Source organism: Cervus canadensis, chromosome 6 (genome assembly GCF_019320065.1).
Source record: "Cervus canadensis isolate Bull #8, Minnesota chromosome 6, ASM1932006v1, whole genome shotgun sequence".
NCBI classification, from domain to species: domain Eukaryota; kingdom Metazoa; phylum Chordata; class Mammalia; order Artiodactyla; family Cervidae; genus Cervus; species Cervus canadensis.
Window position 1 is genome coordinate 62,956,372 of NC_057391.1, and position 15,216 is coordinate 62,971,587.

General features: G+C 37.1%; 1 protein-coding gene across 3 annotated transcripts in view; it reads right to left on the reverse strand.

Moving 5' to 3' along the window:
- Positions 1-452: 452 nt before the first annotated feature.
- The window catches only part of DLGAP5 (DLG associated protein 5), a 45,318-nt gene continuing 30,554 nt past the window's right edge, over positions 453-15,216 (reverse strand). For 2 of the 3 annotated variants that reach the window (XM_043472151.1, XM_043472154.1), the window contains 7 exons: positions 14,073-14,165; positions 10,422-10,641; positions 7,599-7,782; positions 5,505-5,565; positions 4,245-4,485; positions 3,323-3,372; positions 453-982 (listed from right to left, as the gene is read on the reverse strand). In XM_043472151.1, the coding sequence (XP_043328086.1) occupies positions 842-982; positions 3,323-3,372; positions 4,245-4,485; positions 5,505-5,565; positions 7,599-7,782; positions 10,422-10,641; positions 14,073-14,165 (990 nt within the window). In that variant the 3' untranslated portion in view covers positions 453-841. The remainder of the gene's footprint in view (positions 983-3,322; positions 3,373-4,244; positions 4,486-5,504; positions 5,566-7,598; positions 7,783-10,421; positions 10,642-14,072; positions 14,166-15,216) is intronic. The other variant, XM_043472152.1, reaches the window with a different exon arrangement.

Consider the following 15,216-nt stretch of genomic DNA (forward strand, 5'->3'; position numbering starts at 1 on the left):
GACAACAAAAGTGGATGTGCTTTTCCTTTCTTGTTTGGAAGGCCCTCATCTTAAAGAATTATTCCTAAAGTTGCTGCTTGTTTGGTGAATACCTCCAACACTCACCTCATTTGCAAACAGAAATAACTGGCCCCAGGTCTGATGGCAAGCTTTCACTACTATGAGTCATCTTAGTGCTCTGTTGTACTGATGGCCCTGTCTTCTACAATCCTATAGTCAAGAGTTTTATAAAGGAGAAAGTATTTCAAATATACTGATGGATATCTAAAGAAACTCAACATATGAAAATGCAATATGCAACCTATTCAATATCAACAAATTTAAGAGTTCAAACTAAGTATAAAAGAATGCAAATATTTGTTAAAGTTTAACATATTTCAATTAAAATGAATGTTAGTAAGCTCTGAGTAGGTATACTTAACTTTTAAGCTTATACATTTTAAACAAGAGAGGCAAGGCAAGTACATTTTTATTCTGCATTGGTTAATATACAACATATCCCCACTTCCCTTGAGAAACAGTATCATATCTAAAACACACTTTGATGAACACTGAATATTAAAATATTACACAATCATTCCTCAGAATCCTGAGGGGGGCTGGCTGGATTGGTCCCAGGATCACCCCCTCCCCTCACACACACACAGATACCAAAATTCAAGGATGCTTAAATCTCTAACAGTAGGCCCTCAGTATCCACAGGTTCTGCATCCACCTAAGGAGGGCCAACAGTCTACAAGTGGCTTGAACAGCAGTGAACACAAACACTCTTCAACTTTTCAGTATTCTAAGAATATAGCATGGATAACATGAAGAAAAATGTCTGGATTTATTTTTAAATTCAAAATTCTTCTGGTTGTTCTCCACTGAGAGGCCTCAGAGGTGAAAAGGAAATCAGGTTACCACCAAAGGAAATGTGTCTGGTCTGTTCTTGATGTCTTCTCTCCATCTGAGTGAATGTATTACTGCAGTTTAGGCCTGGCTAGAGAAGAAATTTAGAGAAGCCACTAAAGTAACTATCAAGAGTTTTACCAAGTGAGTGTTCAATCTTTTCTTTCAAATTTTCAGTGGATTAATTAATAATATAAATGACATTTTTTGTACACAATGATAAAATTCTTAGTAACATAATGTTATGCTACCCTCCATGGATCTAATTTCAAAATATAGTTTTTTTTTTTAATTGAAAAGTATATTAGGAATATATACCTTATATTTGGAACCTAGAAAAATGGTACTGCTGAACCTATTTGCAAGGCAGGAACAGAGATGCAGACATAGAGAACAGACTTCTGGATGCAGTGGGGGAAGGAGAGGGTGGGAGGAATTGAGAAGTACTGAAACATAGATTATCATATATAAAACAGCTAGCTAGTGGGAAGTTGCTGCATAACACAGGGAGCTCAACCTGGTGTTCTGTGACAACCTAGAGGGGTGGGGTGGGGTGGAAGGTGAGGGGGAGCTTCAAGAGGGAAAGCACATATGTATACTTATGGCTGATTCATGCTTTTGTGTGGCAGAAACCAACACAACATTGGAAAGCAATTATCCTGCAGTTAAAAATAAACTAAAAAAAAAAAATAAAAATTTTTAAAAAGGAATACATGCCTTAAGAAGTGACAGACTTCAGTAACACATGCAGGATGAATAAAACTGAGGCCACTTATGCAGATTCCACACATCCTAGTACACATGATTGTAATTAACAGGTCTTTTACTGGTGTGATCCTGCCAGGATCCTTCTCTTTGTTCTCCCTCAAGCCCTACTTCAGGTTTAAATGATGCACAGAGCTAGTAATAATGTGGGTCTAAAGGTATACCTATTAAAAAAATCCTAGAATATAAATCTTAATATTTATGGGAATGGAAAATAACTCACAGGGAGACTAAGTTATAAGATACTAAGATTTATCAACAATAAAATGTATAACTGTGAAGCAATTTTATTACTAATATATCAAAAACAGAATATTATGATTAACTTCTAGACTTACTTATAATATCATATATTATCAGAACCAATCATTCAGAATTCAGAACTGGGAACAAGATTAAATCAGGTTTCTATAAACTGGCCTCATGCTGAAATCCCTGTCCTTTAAGTGTCAGCCTCTGAGTAAAGAAGGCTAAGGCCAAGAATGAACAGTGCACGTCACAGTAATCATTCTGCTCCTGAGATACAGCGAGCCCAGAAGGCTGAATATGGAGAAGGCAGCTTTAAAACATAATAAGAGTCAACATAGTCAGAGGTCCTTAAGGAATTAGTGGCTTTAGAAAGCCAAGCCTTTGTCAGGCTTCGTGAGATTAACAAAAACTGTTGCTGTTTTATCCTACATTTGCCTTAATGAATTTTTTATATTCTGAGATTCAAGATTAGCAAAAAAGCCCATTCCCTGACTCATTTTAACAATTGTTCCTGGAAAATTTCAAGGTAAGGCTGTAAACCAGAGTTGCTGACACTGGCTACATGAATTGCCTGGTGAACGTCCAAAACCAGATCACTGAAATAAAAATATCCAGGAGTAGGGCTGAAAACCAATGCTGCAAACACTCAGTAGGCAAGAGAGCACTCTTCCATTTATGTCCTACTATTCAGTGCCAGCATCCATGAATACGAATCAGACAGCTCTGCCCAAAGAGAAACTTATAGTTAATAAGGGAAATAGATTCCTGAAAGCATCATATGTTTTAGGAATACAGTATTGTTTATTCATATTATACTCTTAAAAAGAGATTAAATGTGTGTACTGCATATATTGTACGCCTGTGTCTATAGAGAAACATGCAAGAGATGAGAGCTTTTACAGGAAGGCTTCACAGACAGGCAAATGTTTGAACTAGACTTAGAGGCAAGAGGTCACTAAAAAGTAAAGGTTGGGGGGCTTCCAAATAAAATAACAGGACATAAAAATAGCAATCTAAAAGAATTACAGTGAAAATAAGCATTGATGACTGAAGGTAGGATAGACATTTTCTTCTCAACCGTATACTTCAAAAGGGTATAACTCTTGCCTTATCTTTTTCTTGCATCACTGAGAAATACTGAGCATACTACATGTTCAAGTATTCAACCAACTTGTCACAACAAATTTGATACATAAACCATATAGGGAATTAAATCTTCAGTTTAATACTAATGCATACTATAAAGTATATGAAAAAAATTTTTCCCATTTGGAGAAAAAAATGAACAAAAAAGGACTTCAGAGTAAACACTGACAAGATGTACATTTTAAACTGTGCATATAAATTGAAAAATAACACTCATTTTATAAAACAAATCTAGAATACAAAGAACTTTTCAAATAAATTGAAAACTTACTGAATCAAGAAGATGGCATTCAGTAGTGAGACTTTTATTATCACATAATACTGAAAAAAAAAAAAAGAATAATTTTTAACTTTTTAAAGAATATTCTTGCAGTTAAGGGTTGTTAGAAACGGACAAAGACTTAAAAGATATGAAAACTTCCAAATATCAAAGGCGAAGAAAAATGTGGGCCATCTTATGCTATATCTTTTTAAATGTAGTTAAATTTCTTTGTAAAATTCTCATCCTTAATTTTAGTATAATAAAAGTCTTCTCTAAATAAATCTCATGCTTGTAATTCAAAGGTACCCAAAAGATGCTGTAAGAACATAGTGGAAGTGCATTAAGTGTCTGCCCAATGTTACAAAGTTTACTTCACCTCAGGCCCCAACCAGAACAGCACCATAGGGTAACAGGTAAAAACAGGAGGTGAAACCATCACACATTACATTATAACATAAATACAAGAGCCATTTCCTATTGAAGAACAATCACAACAAAGTAGGTTAGAAAAGGCATTAGGGCAGAAAAAGAGGATGTTTTTAAAGAAAGGTTTGAGGCTCTTTGATGGAAAAGAAGAGGACTAAAAAAAGTTTCAGGGAATTTTTCTAATTCTGAGCCTTCACAAACAACAAAGGACCCCAGATAGTTAGGTCTAATGAAAAGTGCTCCTGCCATCCAACATGGATTAGTATCTGTTGATGATTTTAATCAAAATCAAAATCAACCTATTGATTTTTAATCAAAAGAGTCTGGGGTGGAGAATAGGATACCACGACACGAACTAATTCTCATTAGATATTTATAGCAAGTATCCAATTTCTCAACCTTCATTCTTGGAAACTATATCCAGAAGTGTTTACAATAATCTATACTTTAGGACAAGTTCATTTATTTAACGAAACCTTATTTAAATACATTAAAAAGACCTCACCTGACTGAGAAGTTTTCGTTTCTTCTTCCCATGAGATGTTATTTTGTGATTGTATATTTTTTTCAGGGCTAATCATCAAAACATCCTGTGTTGTAACTGAATTTAGTTCCATTCCTTCCACATCTGAAATTTCTTCCTTTTTGTTGGTATTAATATCATCTGCTACTTTGCTAGCATGGAGAGCCAAATTCATTCTTTCACTAGATAAACAACCAATCTCAAAGTTTATCTTATTTATACCCTGGAAGTAAAAATGGTTTTTATATTTAATTATCCAAAATTAAAATAAACATAAAAAGTCTTGTCACTATTTAAAACAATAATAGAGGGATGACATTCTGAGCACAAGCTAAAGAACACTATAAATCCATCCTTCTATCTTGCTTCTTGAACAATGAGATCAGATAATATTACAGCAGTAGTATAACTGAAGTAAAGTTTCTCAGCAAGTACCAATATCACAGTTCAGAGATTGACAGACATTCTATGTAAAGGGCCAGGTGTATGATGGACTCTTGAACAATAAGGGTTTGAACTGCAAGGGTCCACTTAGAATCTTTTCAGTGGTAAATACCATAGGATCTGCAGTTGTTGAATCCACAGACGTGAAACTACTAACATGGAAGAACAAGTATAAAGAGTGGGCCAACATAAGTTTCATGTGGATTTTCAACTGTGCAGAGGGATGGCACACCCCTCCTGCTGTCATTCAAGTGTGCGTGCGCTCAATTGTGTCCGACTCTCTGTGACCCCAAGGACTGCAGCCTGCCAGGCTCCTCTGTCTATGGAATTCTCTAGGCAAGAATACTGGAGTTCGGTTGCCATTTCCTGCTCCAAAGAATCTTCTCGACCAAGGGCTAGAACCCAAGTCTCCAGATTCTTTACCACTACACCACCTGGAAAGATCTCTGTTGTTCAAGAGTCAACTATAATATTTTAGGCTTTGTAAGCCAAACAGTCTCTGCCACAAACACTGAACACTCTATCACTGTGTTTTGAAAGCAGCCAAACACATAAATGAATGACAGTGGCTGTAGTACAATAAAACTTTATTTACAAAAATAATCTTGATGTAAGTTGAAATACAAATTGGCACTATGGTCTCAAACAAGCCAAAGGTCTTTGAAATAAGAACTATCATTTCATATGACTAATTAAGATTTCCAATGGAAATTTTGGGGGTTTTTTATGGAGTTACTATATATATTGATACAAATAGAGAACATCCTAGGCTACCTAATGAATCAGAACAGGACTTACATGGTTTATTTCAATTAAATCTTGTAAACCAAGACACTTAGCATCTTCTCCTGTGCTGTTTCTGAAAAAGAAAAAAGAACCACTGTACTCAGAAAATTAAACATATTGCTGTCTTGATTTGTTTTGAGACTATCCTTTATGGGTCAGAGATGGACCCTCATCTAAGATCAGGCCTGATCCAAATAGATTAGTTTTGGATGATAGCTACTATAGGATGGCCTTAGAAATCAAATGCATTTTCCCCAGAACACTTACAAGTCTTTGACCATGCTGGTCAGTCTATTGGAAATCTTTTGAATCTCAGCCAAATCCAGAGCCACATACTAGGGAAGGGTAAGTTAAAGCTTACTTTTAGGGGATGGAAACAACATGCAAGTGTTGTAAATCTGGAGTTGGCTATATTTACTTGTTAGCTACAGCATGATACATTCAAATCCTGAAGTTCTTAACTCACGTTTTATTAGAAACATCTGTCTCAATCTCTTGGAGTCATTTTTTTTTTAAGTATACTCTATTTTTCTGGTTTTCAGCTTCACTTTGCCTTGATTGTACAAAGTTGTTTGTAAAAAGGCTCTTTTGAGACTATTTTTAGAAATTAAAAAGTAAAGAGAAGTCCTAAACAGCACTTGTAATATCACTTAAATACAATTTTGGATCTTCTTAGTACAAGATAATGAACTGCAGGATAAGAAATGACAATAAATTGGTATCTTATAACCCACAGATTTTTAAAGCATCTAAAGTATTTTAACTACCACAAATGCTAAATATACTTTGGCTTACATTAAAAACTAGAAATCTTATAACTTGTTCCATGAAATACTTAGGAAGAGAAACTTTCATTTGTTTCCCCTATTTCAAGTTATAGGGTGTTCTCAAGGTGAATTTGGGTAACTTACTTTCCAAATTTTCTCATTTTTCAAAAATGGGGATTTAGTACCTCACCTGGTTGTTTTGAGGACTGAATGAGATAATATATGATAGGAACCTAGAACCATGTCCAGCCCATAATAATTTTTTTTTCAATTGGAACTAATTCCTTTATTAAATAAGCTTCATTTGGGAGCTGACTGCCACAGACCTCAGGAGGAAATACATCTTGCTTTTGCAGAGATCAACATAGTTCAGCAATGCCCAAGCTCCTCTTTCAGAGAGGTGAACCTCAGCTTAGAGGAAGGGCTGAAGAGGCTTCCACCTGAAGGTGACATGGAGAAGATGTAGTAATCATATGGGAGCCAGTTCAGAAGCAAGCCGAGTGCATGGCCACCTGCTGCTTCCCTGTGCCCTGCCAGGAGAGCGCTGCAAAGCAGCGGCATCCGGGTTCCCAAGCGGGCACCAGCAACACCTCCAAGGCAGACCTGAGGAACCTGAGGATGAGGTTCCAAAAGAAGTCCCTGCAGAGGCTGAGTCTGATTAGGAATAAAAGTAGACGGGGGTGGGGGCGTGGTGTGTGTGTGTTCAGTTGTGTCTGACTCTGCAACCCCATGGACTGTAGCCCACCAGGCTCCCCTGTCTGTGGAATTTTCCAGGCAAAAATACCGGAGTGGGTTGCCATTTCCTCCTCCACATAATAATTGTTCAGTACATATTAGCTCCCCCTGGTCTGCTCTGCCATCTGTCAAGTCAGGATTCCCAAGGTACTTTCCATAAAGGCTGGTACAAAAGTGCCTACCTCCTAATGACCCTGCAGGGAGGTGACAGCACTATTTTATACACGATGAAACTGAAGTTGAGTTAAACTTGACCTGAAGTTTCATAGTATGTCACATGACTGATTTTGAGCTCAGATGTGTCAAGCACCAAAACTGCACACAAAACAACACTATACTGTTTAGCACCAAAGAACACTATATTGTTTCTTGTCTTTTCAGTTCTGCAGAATTTATTTTATCCATAAAGATATGACCATTTCCAAATCTGAAATCTGAAGCCTTAATTTCCTCATTTATAAAATAGAAATATTGCCTATATGTTACCAGGTCACTGTGAAATTTAAAAATACATGTGTTCCATACTTAACAGGTTAACAACTGGAAATGGTATTTAATGTCTACATTCTGTTAAACTCTTAGTAATAACACATTAAAGAAATACCTGTTTCCAGGAATGTTTGAAATCAAAGTCTTATCAACAGGTTCACTTTTGGCACCCTGAGGATCAGGATTCTCTGGTGATGTAGTTTGTCTTACAAGTCCCATCTCAGCCCTGGTCTCAGACACAGTTTTGCTGACTGACTTAGGTGTTTTAAGTCTTTGAGAAAGGCATTCAGAAGAAAGTCCTAGAAGATGAAAGAAATCATCTCAACACCAAAAAGCTTTTTCATTCATTTTTCACTATAGTTAGAGAGACAGTGCCAATTCTTCCTACTCCCCTACCAACTAGCCTCTTTCTCCTAGAAAATAATGTTTATTAGTCAAATGCCTGAGACTTTCAGTTAAAGATGATACTGAACACACATACTAAAGGCTTCCTCTTAACATTTCACTAATATAAACAGTAAAGAGATAATCTTCAAAGGGAGAACACTACAAGGACAAAGCATCCTCTTTTTTTAAGGTCAGTGACTTTTAAAATTTGAAATATAATTTTCAAGGACAGACGAAACTAAAGAAGAGACAACAAAACTTAGGAAATTCTGGAAGTGCAATATAGATGGATGAGTTGTATATTACCTAGTAAACCTGAGAAAATAAATCCTAAGCCACCAGTCAGGAAAGATGTGAATCAGCCCAGTTTATACCACAGTACCCCTCAAAAAGAATTGGTGGTGTCAAGAATCGCTAGGAGCAGAGGTAAAAACAGGAAGATTGGTTCAAAGTCAGTTTAAAAAACAATTAAGAGTCCAGACTCCTTTCCTCATTATGCACAGCTGGGCAGCTGTGAACAATCCCCTCCCACCATGAAGATAAAAAAAAACTAGAGGCTTATTTCCCCAAAAAAGTTGAAATAGAGGGTCTCTGGTTTAGGATTTACAATTGAAAGATGAGTACTATATGGAAAAGGGGGGATGAAATGAGTATTTTTAAAACTGTTGATACACTGTTTCCCTCCCTCCATGTAGCTCCTGAAAAGACTGGCAGCCAGAATTACACCCTCCAGGCAGCAGGTTGGAAAGATCTCTGGAGAAACTGACTGCTGCTGTCACTTCAGTCGTGTCCGACTCTGTGTGACCCCATAGATGTCAGCCCACCAGGCTCCCCCATTCCTGGGATTCTCCAGGCAAGAAAACTGGAGTGGGTTGCCATTTCCTTCTCCAACGCATGAAAGTGAAAAGTGAAAGTGAAGTCACTCAGTCGTATCCAACTCTTAGCGACCCCATGGACCGCAGCCTACCAGGCTCCTCCGTCCATGGGATTTTCCAGGCAAGAGTACTGGAGTGGGGTGCCATTGCCTTCTCTGGGAGAATCTGACTAGCCCATGAGAAAAGACTTAAGCACAGCACAACAATGCAGCTAAATCATCCCACAGTAAAGACCCTACCACCCACGCGCTGCCGTGCAGAGCCCTGCTCATAGCCATGAGACACCCAAGGGAAGCCTCTGATACCAGAGACAGAAACCAAAACCAAACAGATAAGAGTATTTTGGAACAAATATTGACTCTCTAGGAGAAGAATACATAGAAGTTATCATTAATGTCTACAGAAAGATAAGACAGCACACTTAAGAAACAAGCACAGAATGTTATAAAACAGAACATCCAAAGAACGAGAAAGAGCTCTTAGGAAATAAAAACATCGTCAACAGGAAAGTTGAAGAAACTCAGGAAGTAGAAGAAAATGAAAAGTACAGGAAAGAATGATAGTCTATTACTAGGAGATATGTGCTTCTGGAAGAAAGATCAGAGAGAACCAAGGAAAGTATATCAAAGAAATAATTCAAGAAAAAAATCTATACTTTATTTATAAAAGGCCATAAATAATATCCAAAGATTCCTCTAAGCACTGGAAGTGGTGGCCTTGAGGATATAACAAATAGGGGCTTCTTGGGGGACTTCTTTTTATAACAAACCTCATATAACCTATGTGTTCTATAATTAAAACTCAATTTCAAAAAGACAAATTTTGGTCAAAAACCTTGATCTCTCTAGTCATAAGTGCCAAGATGGGACATGAAAAAACATACAGCAGTGAACCCATGGTCCTGGAAACTACTAGGCTCCTTGGAAAGTAACTAGCAAGGAGTCATGTCATTAGCAGTGAGGCAATTCCTGGGCATCCAGGGAGCGCAGCTGCTTAGAGTAAAGGAAACACATCAAAACCACACTCTACGTGTGATACCTAAATTGATTGGGAGGTTATAAAATACTTGGTGATAAATTTACATTTTAAAGTAAATATTGGATAGCAACTCAAATTTATTGTCAGAAATCTTCCTAGTGGACACAGTTAGATAATAGAAAAAAAAATCCCTCCTGCTAATTAGTTAGTATTTAAAGAGGACTTGGTCTGTCTCTCCTTGGAAATAAACATCTAGCACTTAAAGCATTAAAAGAAGTGTCTACCAAGATTTAAAGAACAGATTACTTCAACTGTGACCTCTCATTTATGGCTTACATTTAATTTCAATCTAAGTAAATAAACTCAATCTAATAAAGATAGCCTATGAAAAACAGGTACTGAAAAACACAACCAGTTAGAAAATTGTAAGAAATAATGACTTCCTAAAGTATTAAGAGCTGGTTACATGGCAGTATTTTAAAATCAGGGAATTGGTACTTTCGTTACATTTCAAAAACATTGGAGGAAAATTTTCACTCCAAATGAAAATGAAACCAAACTTACCTTCCATAAGCTATTTCTCAGAAATCACAGTGAAAACACATAAATCTTCACATGAAAACTGTTTTTCAACTCTTGCACAAGCGTCCATCCAACCCAAGTATTTCCCTTAAGTAGTCTCAGCAGAAAAAACTAACCTGAGAATGATTTAATGGGACTTTCAATTCTGAAAAATCCAGCATCAAACACTATTTTATCCACTTCCTTTGGCATTACAGAGGCTGCTGCCTCAGCCTGTTCCTCCTGCTTAATTCTCTCTCTCATTGCATTTTTTATGGCAGCGAGGCGATTTCTAGCAGCAATTCTTCCACCGTCATCCTGTTTGGGTTTACTTGCTATACCTGAGACAACTTTTTTCTGTAAAGAGAAATTATAACATTTATTAAAGCTACTCATTACCATCTAAAGAATCTGCCTCCAAGGCAGAAGATCCAGGTTCGACCCCTGGGTTGGGAATATCTTCTGGAGAAAGGAACGGCTACCACTCCAGTATTCTTGCTTGGAGAATTCCATGGACAGAGGAGCCTGGCAGGCTAGTCCATGGGGTCACGAAAAGTTGGACATGACTGAGTGATTAATACTTTCACACTTACATTATTATTTTATAAGAAAAACAAATAAAGTATATGTAAAATATTTAACATGTTCAATATGTACTTATCAAGCTCCTAGTATGTGCTAACATGCTGGGATCAAAAGTTAAGGGACCAAGTTTCTGCTCTGAAGGAGCTCTCAGCCTCACAGTGGAAGAGCTAGATAAAGACACTGACAATAAATGTCATGTTAAAACTAAATTCAGAGGGCTGAATTTATGAATTAATCAACCTTCAGAGGCACCAAGAAAGGCTTCCAGGAAGTCACACCTGAGCTGAAATCAGAGACAGGTGAGCTATGAGATGGGGTAAGGGGAGGGCTAGGCAGAGAGAAGGGCATGTTTGCAAAATCAGAGGTGAAAAAGCAACAGAGGAGGTGGCATGAAGTGAGCACAGCTAATCAGAATCCTTTACATGTGGCCACTCACACAGAGGACAAAAGAATAGAGATTGCCGATGAGTTTTAAGCAGGAGGTTAGCATTATCAAACCTGCCTTTTAGAAAGGTCACTCACTCTGTGTCCAGCCTGGAGAACGGACTGGAGGGTTACAAGCCAGTTAGGAAGGAGACTACTGCAGTGATACTGGAAAAAGATGCTAGTAGTTAAGGTTAAGGAGGGGAAAAAATGGAAAAAAGTAAACAGATTCAAGAGATGTTTAAGAGGAAGAATTGAGAGGGCTTAGCAATCTTTTAGACATGCAAGGGTGAAATGGTGAAAAACAGAATGGATCACAGAAGATAACCAGGTTTCCATCTTGGAACCCTGGAGGGATGGTAACACCATTCTCTGGAACAGGGAAACATCAATGTGTGTGCAGATGATTTCAGTTTGGGATGTATAGCTTATATATATCTTAATACTTTAAGTATTACTGTGTCAGCAGTAAGTGTAGTTTGAAATATAGATTTGGGAATCACTGCAGGGTAGGCACAACTGCACATGAAGAAAGTGGAAGGAGGGAAGAGAGCTGGAGTAGAAACTTGAGTTTCACAAACTTAAGGGACAAGTGGGAACAGAAACTTGCAAACATGACTGAAGAATGGATATAGAGGTAGGAGGAAGATCAGTAGAAAATAATTTCAAGAAAGAGGAAGTAGACTGTATTTAATAATGCAGAGGGACTAGATTTTATAATTAAGTGTCTAATAACTGCAGAACTAGTGGGTCAATAACCTTGGTTATAACTGTTCTAGAGGCCTGGAGATGGTGAAGCTGAATGGCAGTGTGCTGGAGTGGTAAATGGGAATGAAAATAGTAAAGACAGAGTACAGAGAACTTTGTGACTGGGAAGAAAGAAATGGGAATGAGAAAGGGAAGGTACAGATAACTAGAGGGAGATGTGGACCTCATAGGTTTAGCTGTTTTTGTTTTTTCTAACATAAACAAAGATAAGACACCTAAACATATCTAAAAACAGATGGAAAAAAGAGGGAAAGGTAGAAAGCAAGGCTAAGTGATGGAATGAGAAGTCAATAAATAGGAATCAGAAGGGAACGGTATCAAAGTATAGGTAAAAGATAAATCTTATTTGTTCCATAGCTAAACAGTAGCTTAAAGTAAAGCAGGAGGGGAGAGACACCTGGTGATAAAATGCAGAATTACAAGGCTCTGCTATATTGCCGTATTGCTACAGCCATGCTTTGCATCTCTGGTGATACTGATGTTTCCAGGACTAAGTACTCAATAAGAAATATCCACAGTGGCTTCAAAATATTCAAGCATCCTTCATTGTTCAGTAGATTTAAAACTCATTTGTTTAATTTTGTCAGTGTCCTTAGAGTCCTTGTCATAACAATTAGCAAAATAATTTTATTAAAAGCTTTCTTTAATACTCTAACATCTTAAATTCCTAAGGAGTCAAAACAGTTTTTTATCTAGATTACACAGCATAATAAAGTACCAATCTAGAAGTCTAATTTTATAACCACAGGCATTTTTCTAAAATCTAAAAGGAAAACTGGAGGTTTAAGAAGTGCTCATCTGAACCAATGAGTTTAAAACATTACTAGAAGGCTTCCCTCGGAGAAGGCAATGGCAACCCACTCCAGTATTCTTGCCTGGAGAATCCCAGGGACGGGGGAGCCTGGTGGGCTGCCGTCTACGGGGTCTCACAGAGTCGGACACGACTGAAGCGACTTAGCAGCAGCAGCAGGTTTCCCTGGGGCTCAGTGGTAAAGAATCCGCCTGCCAACGGAGGAGACACAGGTTCGACCTCTGATCCGGGAAGATCCCACATGCCATGGAGCAACTATGCTTGTGCGCCACAACTACTGAGCCTGTGCTCTAGAGCCTGGAAGCCACCACTACTGAGACCATGTGCTGTAACTATTGAAGCCCACCCACATACCCTAGAGCCTGTGCTCCGCAACAGGAGAAACCTTCACACTGCAACTAGAGTAGTGCCCCACTCACCACAACTAGAGAAAAGTTCACACAGCAATGAAGACCCAGTACAGCCAAATAAATAAACGTTACTAGGGAAAAAATCTACAAATATATAACATTGGGATCTATCATGATAAAGTGAATTTCACAGAGAAAAGTAATAGGAAATGTTACAAAATAAAATGTAGGGAAAAAGACAGACATTCTAAAGAGTCATTGCTCCTCTTTTCTATTTAATATTCTTTCATTTTGAAATATATCACTCAAAAGAGACACACAATCCAGTGTACTGGATAAAAACAGGGATTCTGGAATGAGCAAGTCTGGCCTGAAACCTAGCTCCACCTTGGGCAAGTAACTTAATCTATTCTGGGCCTCACATCCCAGATAACAGTACCACCTCAATAGGACTGTTGAGGATTAAATGAGTTAAAACATGTTAAGTACCTGGAACAACATCTGGCACATACTAAATAAGCATTATATAAATAATTTACTTCTACTATGTATAAACACAATTTAAAGAATAAAACACACACACACATACCCACTATTGAGCACCTCAGAAGCTCTCGGGGTGCCCCAATTCCATCACAGCCCCTATCATTGCTCCCTCCAGAAATAATCATCATGAATTTTGTGTTGTTCATTTCCTTATTCTTTCTTCAAAGACAATCATGACATTGTAAGCAATATATGAAACTTATTTTATAAAATGATAAAAAAAATCTGAAGCTAAATGTTTTTGAAGCTAGAAAATAAAAATTCTTTAGAGTAGAAGAGTCTATATTAGAAACCCACAGACTTACCCGAAAAACTTTTTTGCTTGTATTGTTATTGTTTTGCCATTCAGATTCCTCAAGTTTGGTCAGATTGCTAAATTTTTGGTTTACGTCTTCTATCTGTTAAGCACAAGTTTATCAGATCAATGAAAAACCACATTAAAATTACAAACTAATAAATCAAAGCTTCAAAAAAATTGAGAATGGCAACATAAAATTAGACTAAGTCATTCTCAATTCAGTATTCAAGTAAAAAACTCTTATGGTAAAATTTTTTATTATTCTTTTTTGTCTTATAAACCTCTAAAATCTACACAATGGATGTCATATATGAATAACTCTCCTAAATTACTTTTTGATCACTAAAATGCTAAGAGAGATATCCTAAATGTTTTTATTTCCTAAATTACACAATCTGAACACAATCTATCTCTCTCTTTTTTACAGTTTATTTATCCATTCTTTTACTGAAGGACATCTTGGCTGCTTCCAAGTTTTGGCAATTATGAATAAAGACGTTATAAACATCTGTGTACACGTTTTTGTGTAGACATATGTTTTCAATCATTTGGGTAAACACCAAGAACTGAGATTGCTGGATTACATGATAAGAGCATATCTAGTTCTTTGAGAAACTGCCAAACTGTCTTCTAAAGTAGCTGTACCATTTTGCATTCCCACCAGCAATGAATTAGAGTTCCTGATGCCTGCCATGCTCACCAGCATTTGGTGCTGTCAGTGGTTTGGATTTTTGCCATTCTAATAGGCGTGCAGTGGCACCTCATAGTAGTTTTAATTGGCAATTCCTTAGTGATCTATGACGTTGAGCTTTATCTTTTCAAATGATTACTTGCCATCTGTATAACTTCTTTGGCAAGGTGTCTGCTCAGGTCTTTTCTCCACTTTAAAACCATTTTAAAGGTGGTTTTAAGGGTTCTTTGTATATTTTGATATTTGTATCAAATATCAGATATATCATTTGCAAATTATTTTTCTTCTAGTCTGTGGTTTGCTTTCTCATTCTCTTCATACAATCTCACTTTTAAAAAATTCAAAGTAATATCCCCATCCTTTTGATATTTCCAATCTCTTTCAAAGAGGTACCCACTGTCAACAGTTTGGTAAATTTGCTTCAAGTACCCTTACTATGTATTTATATTCATAAGTACTC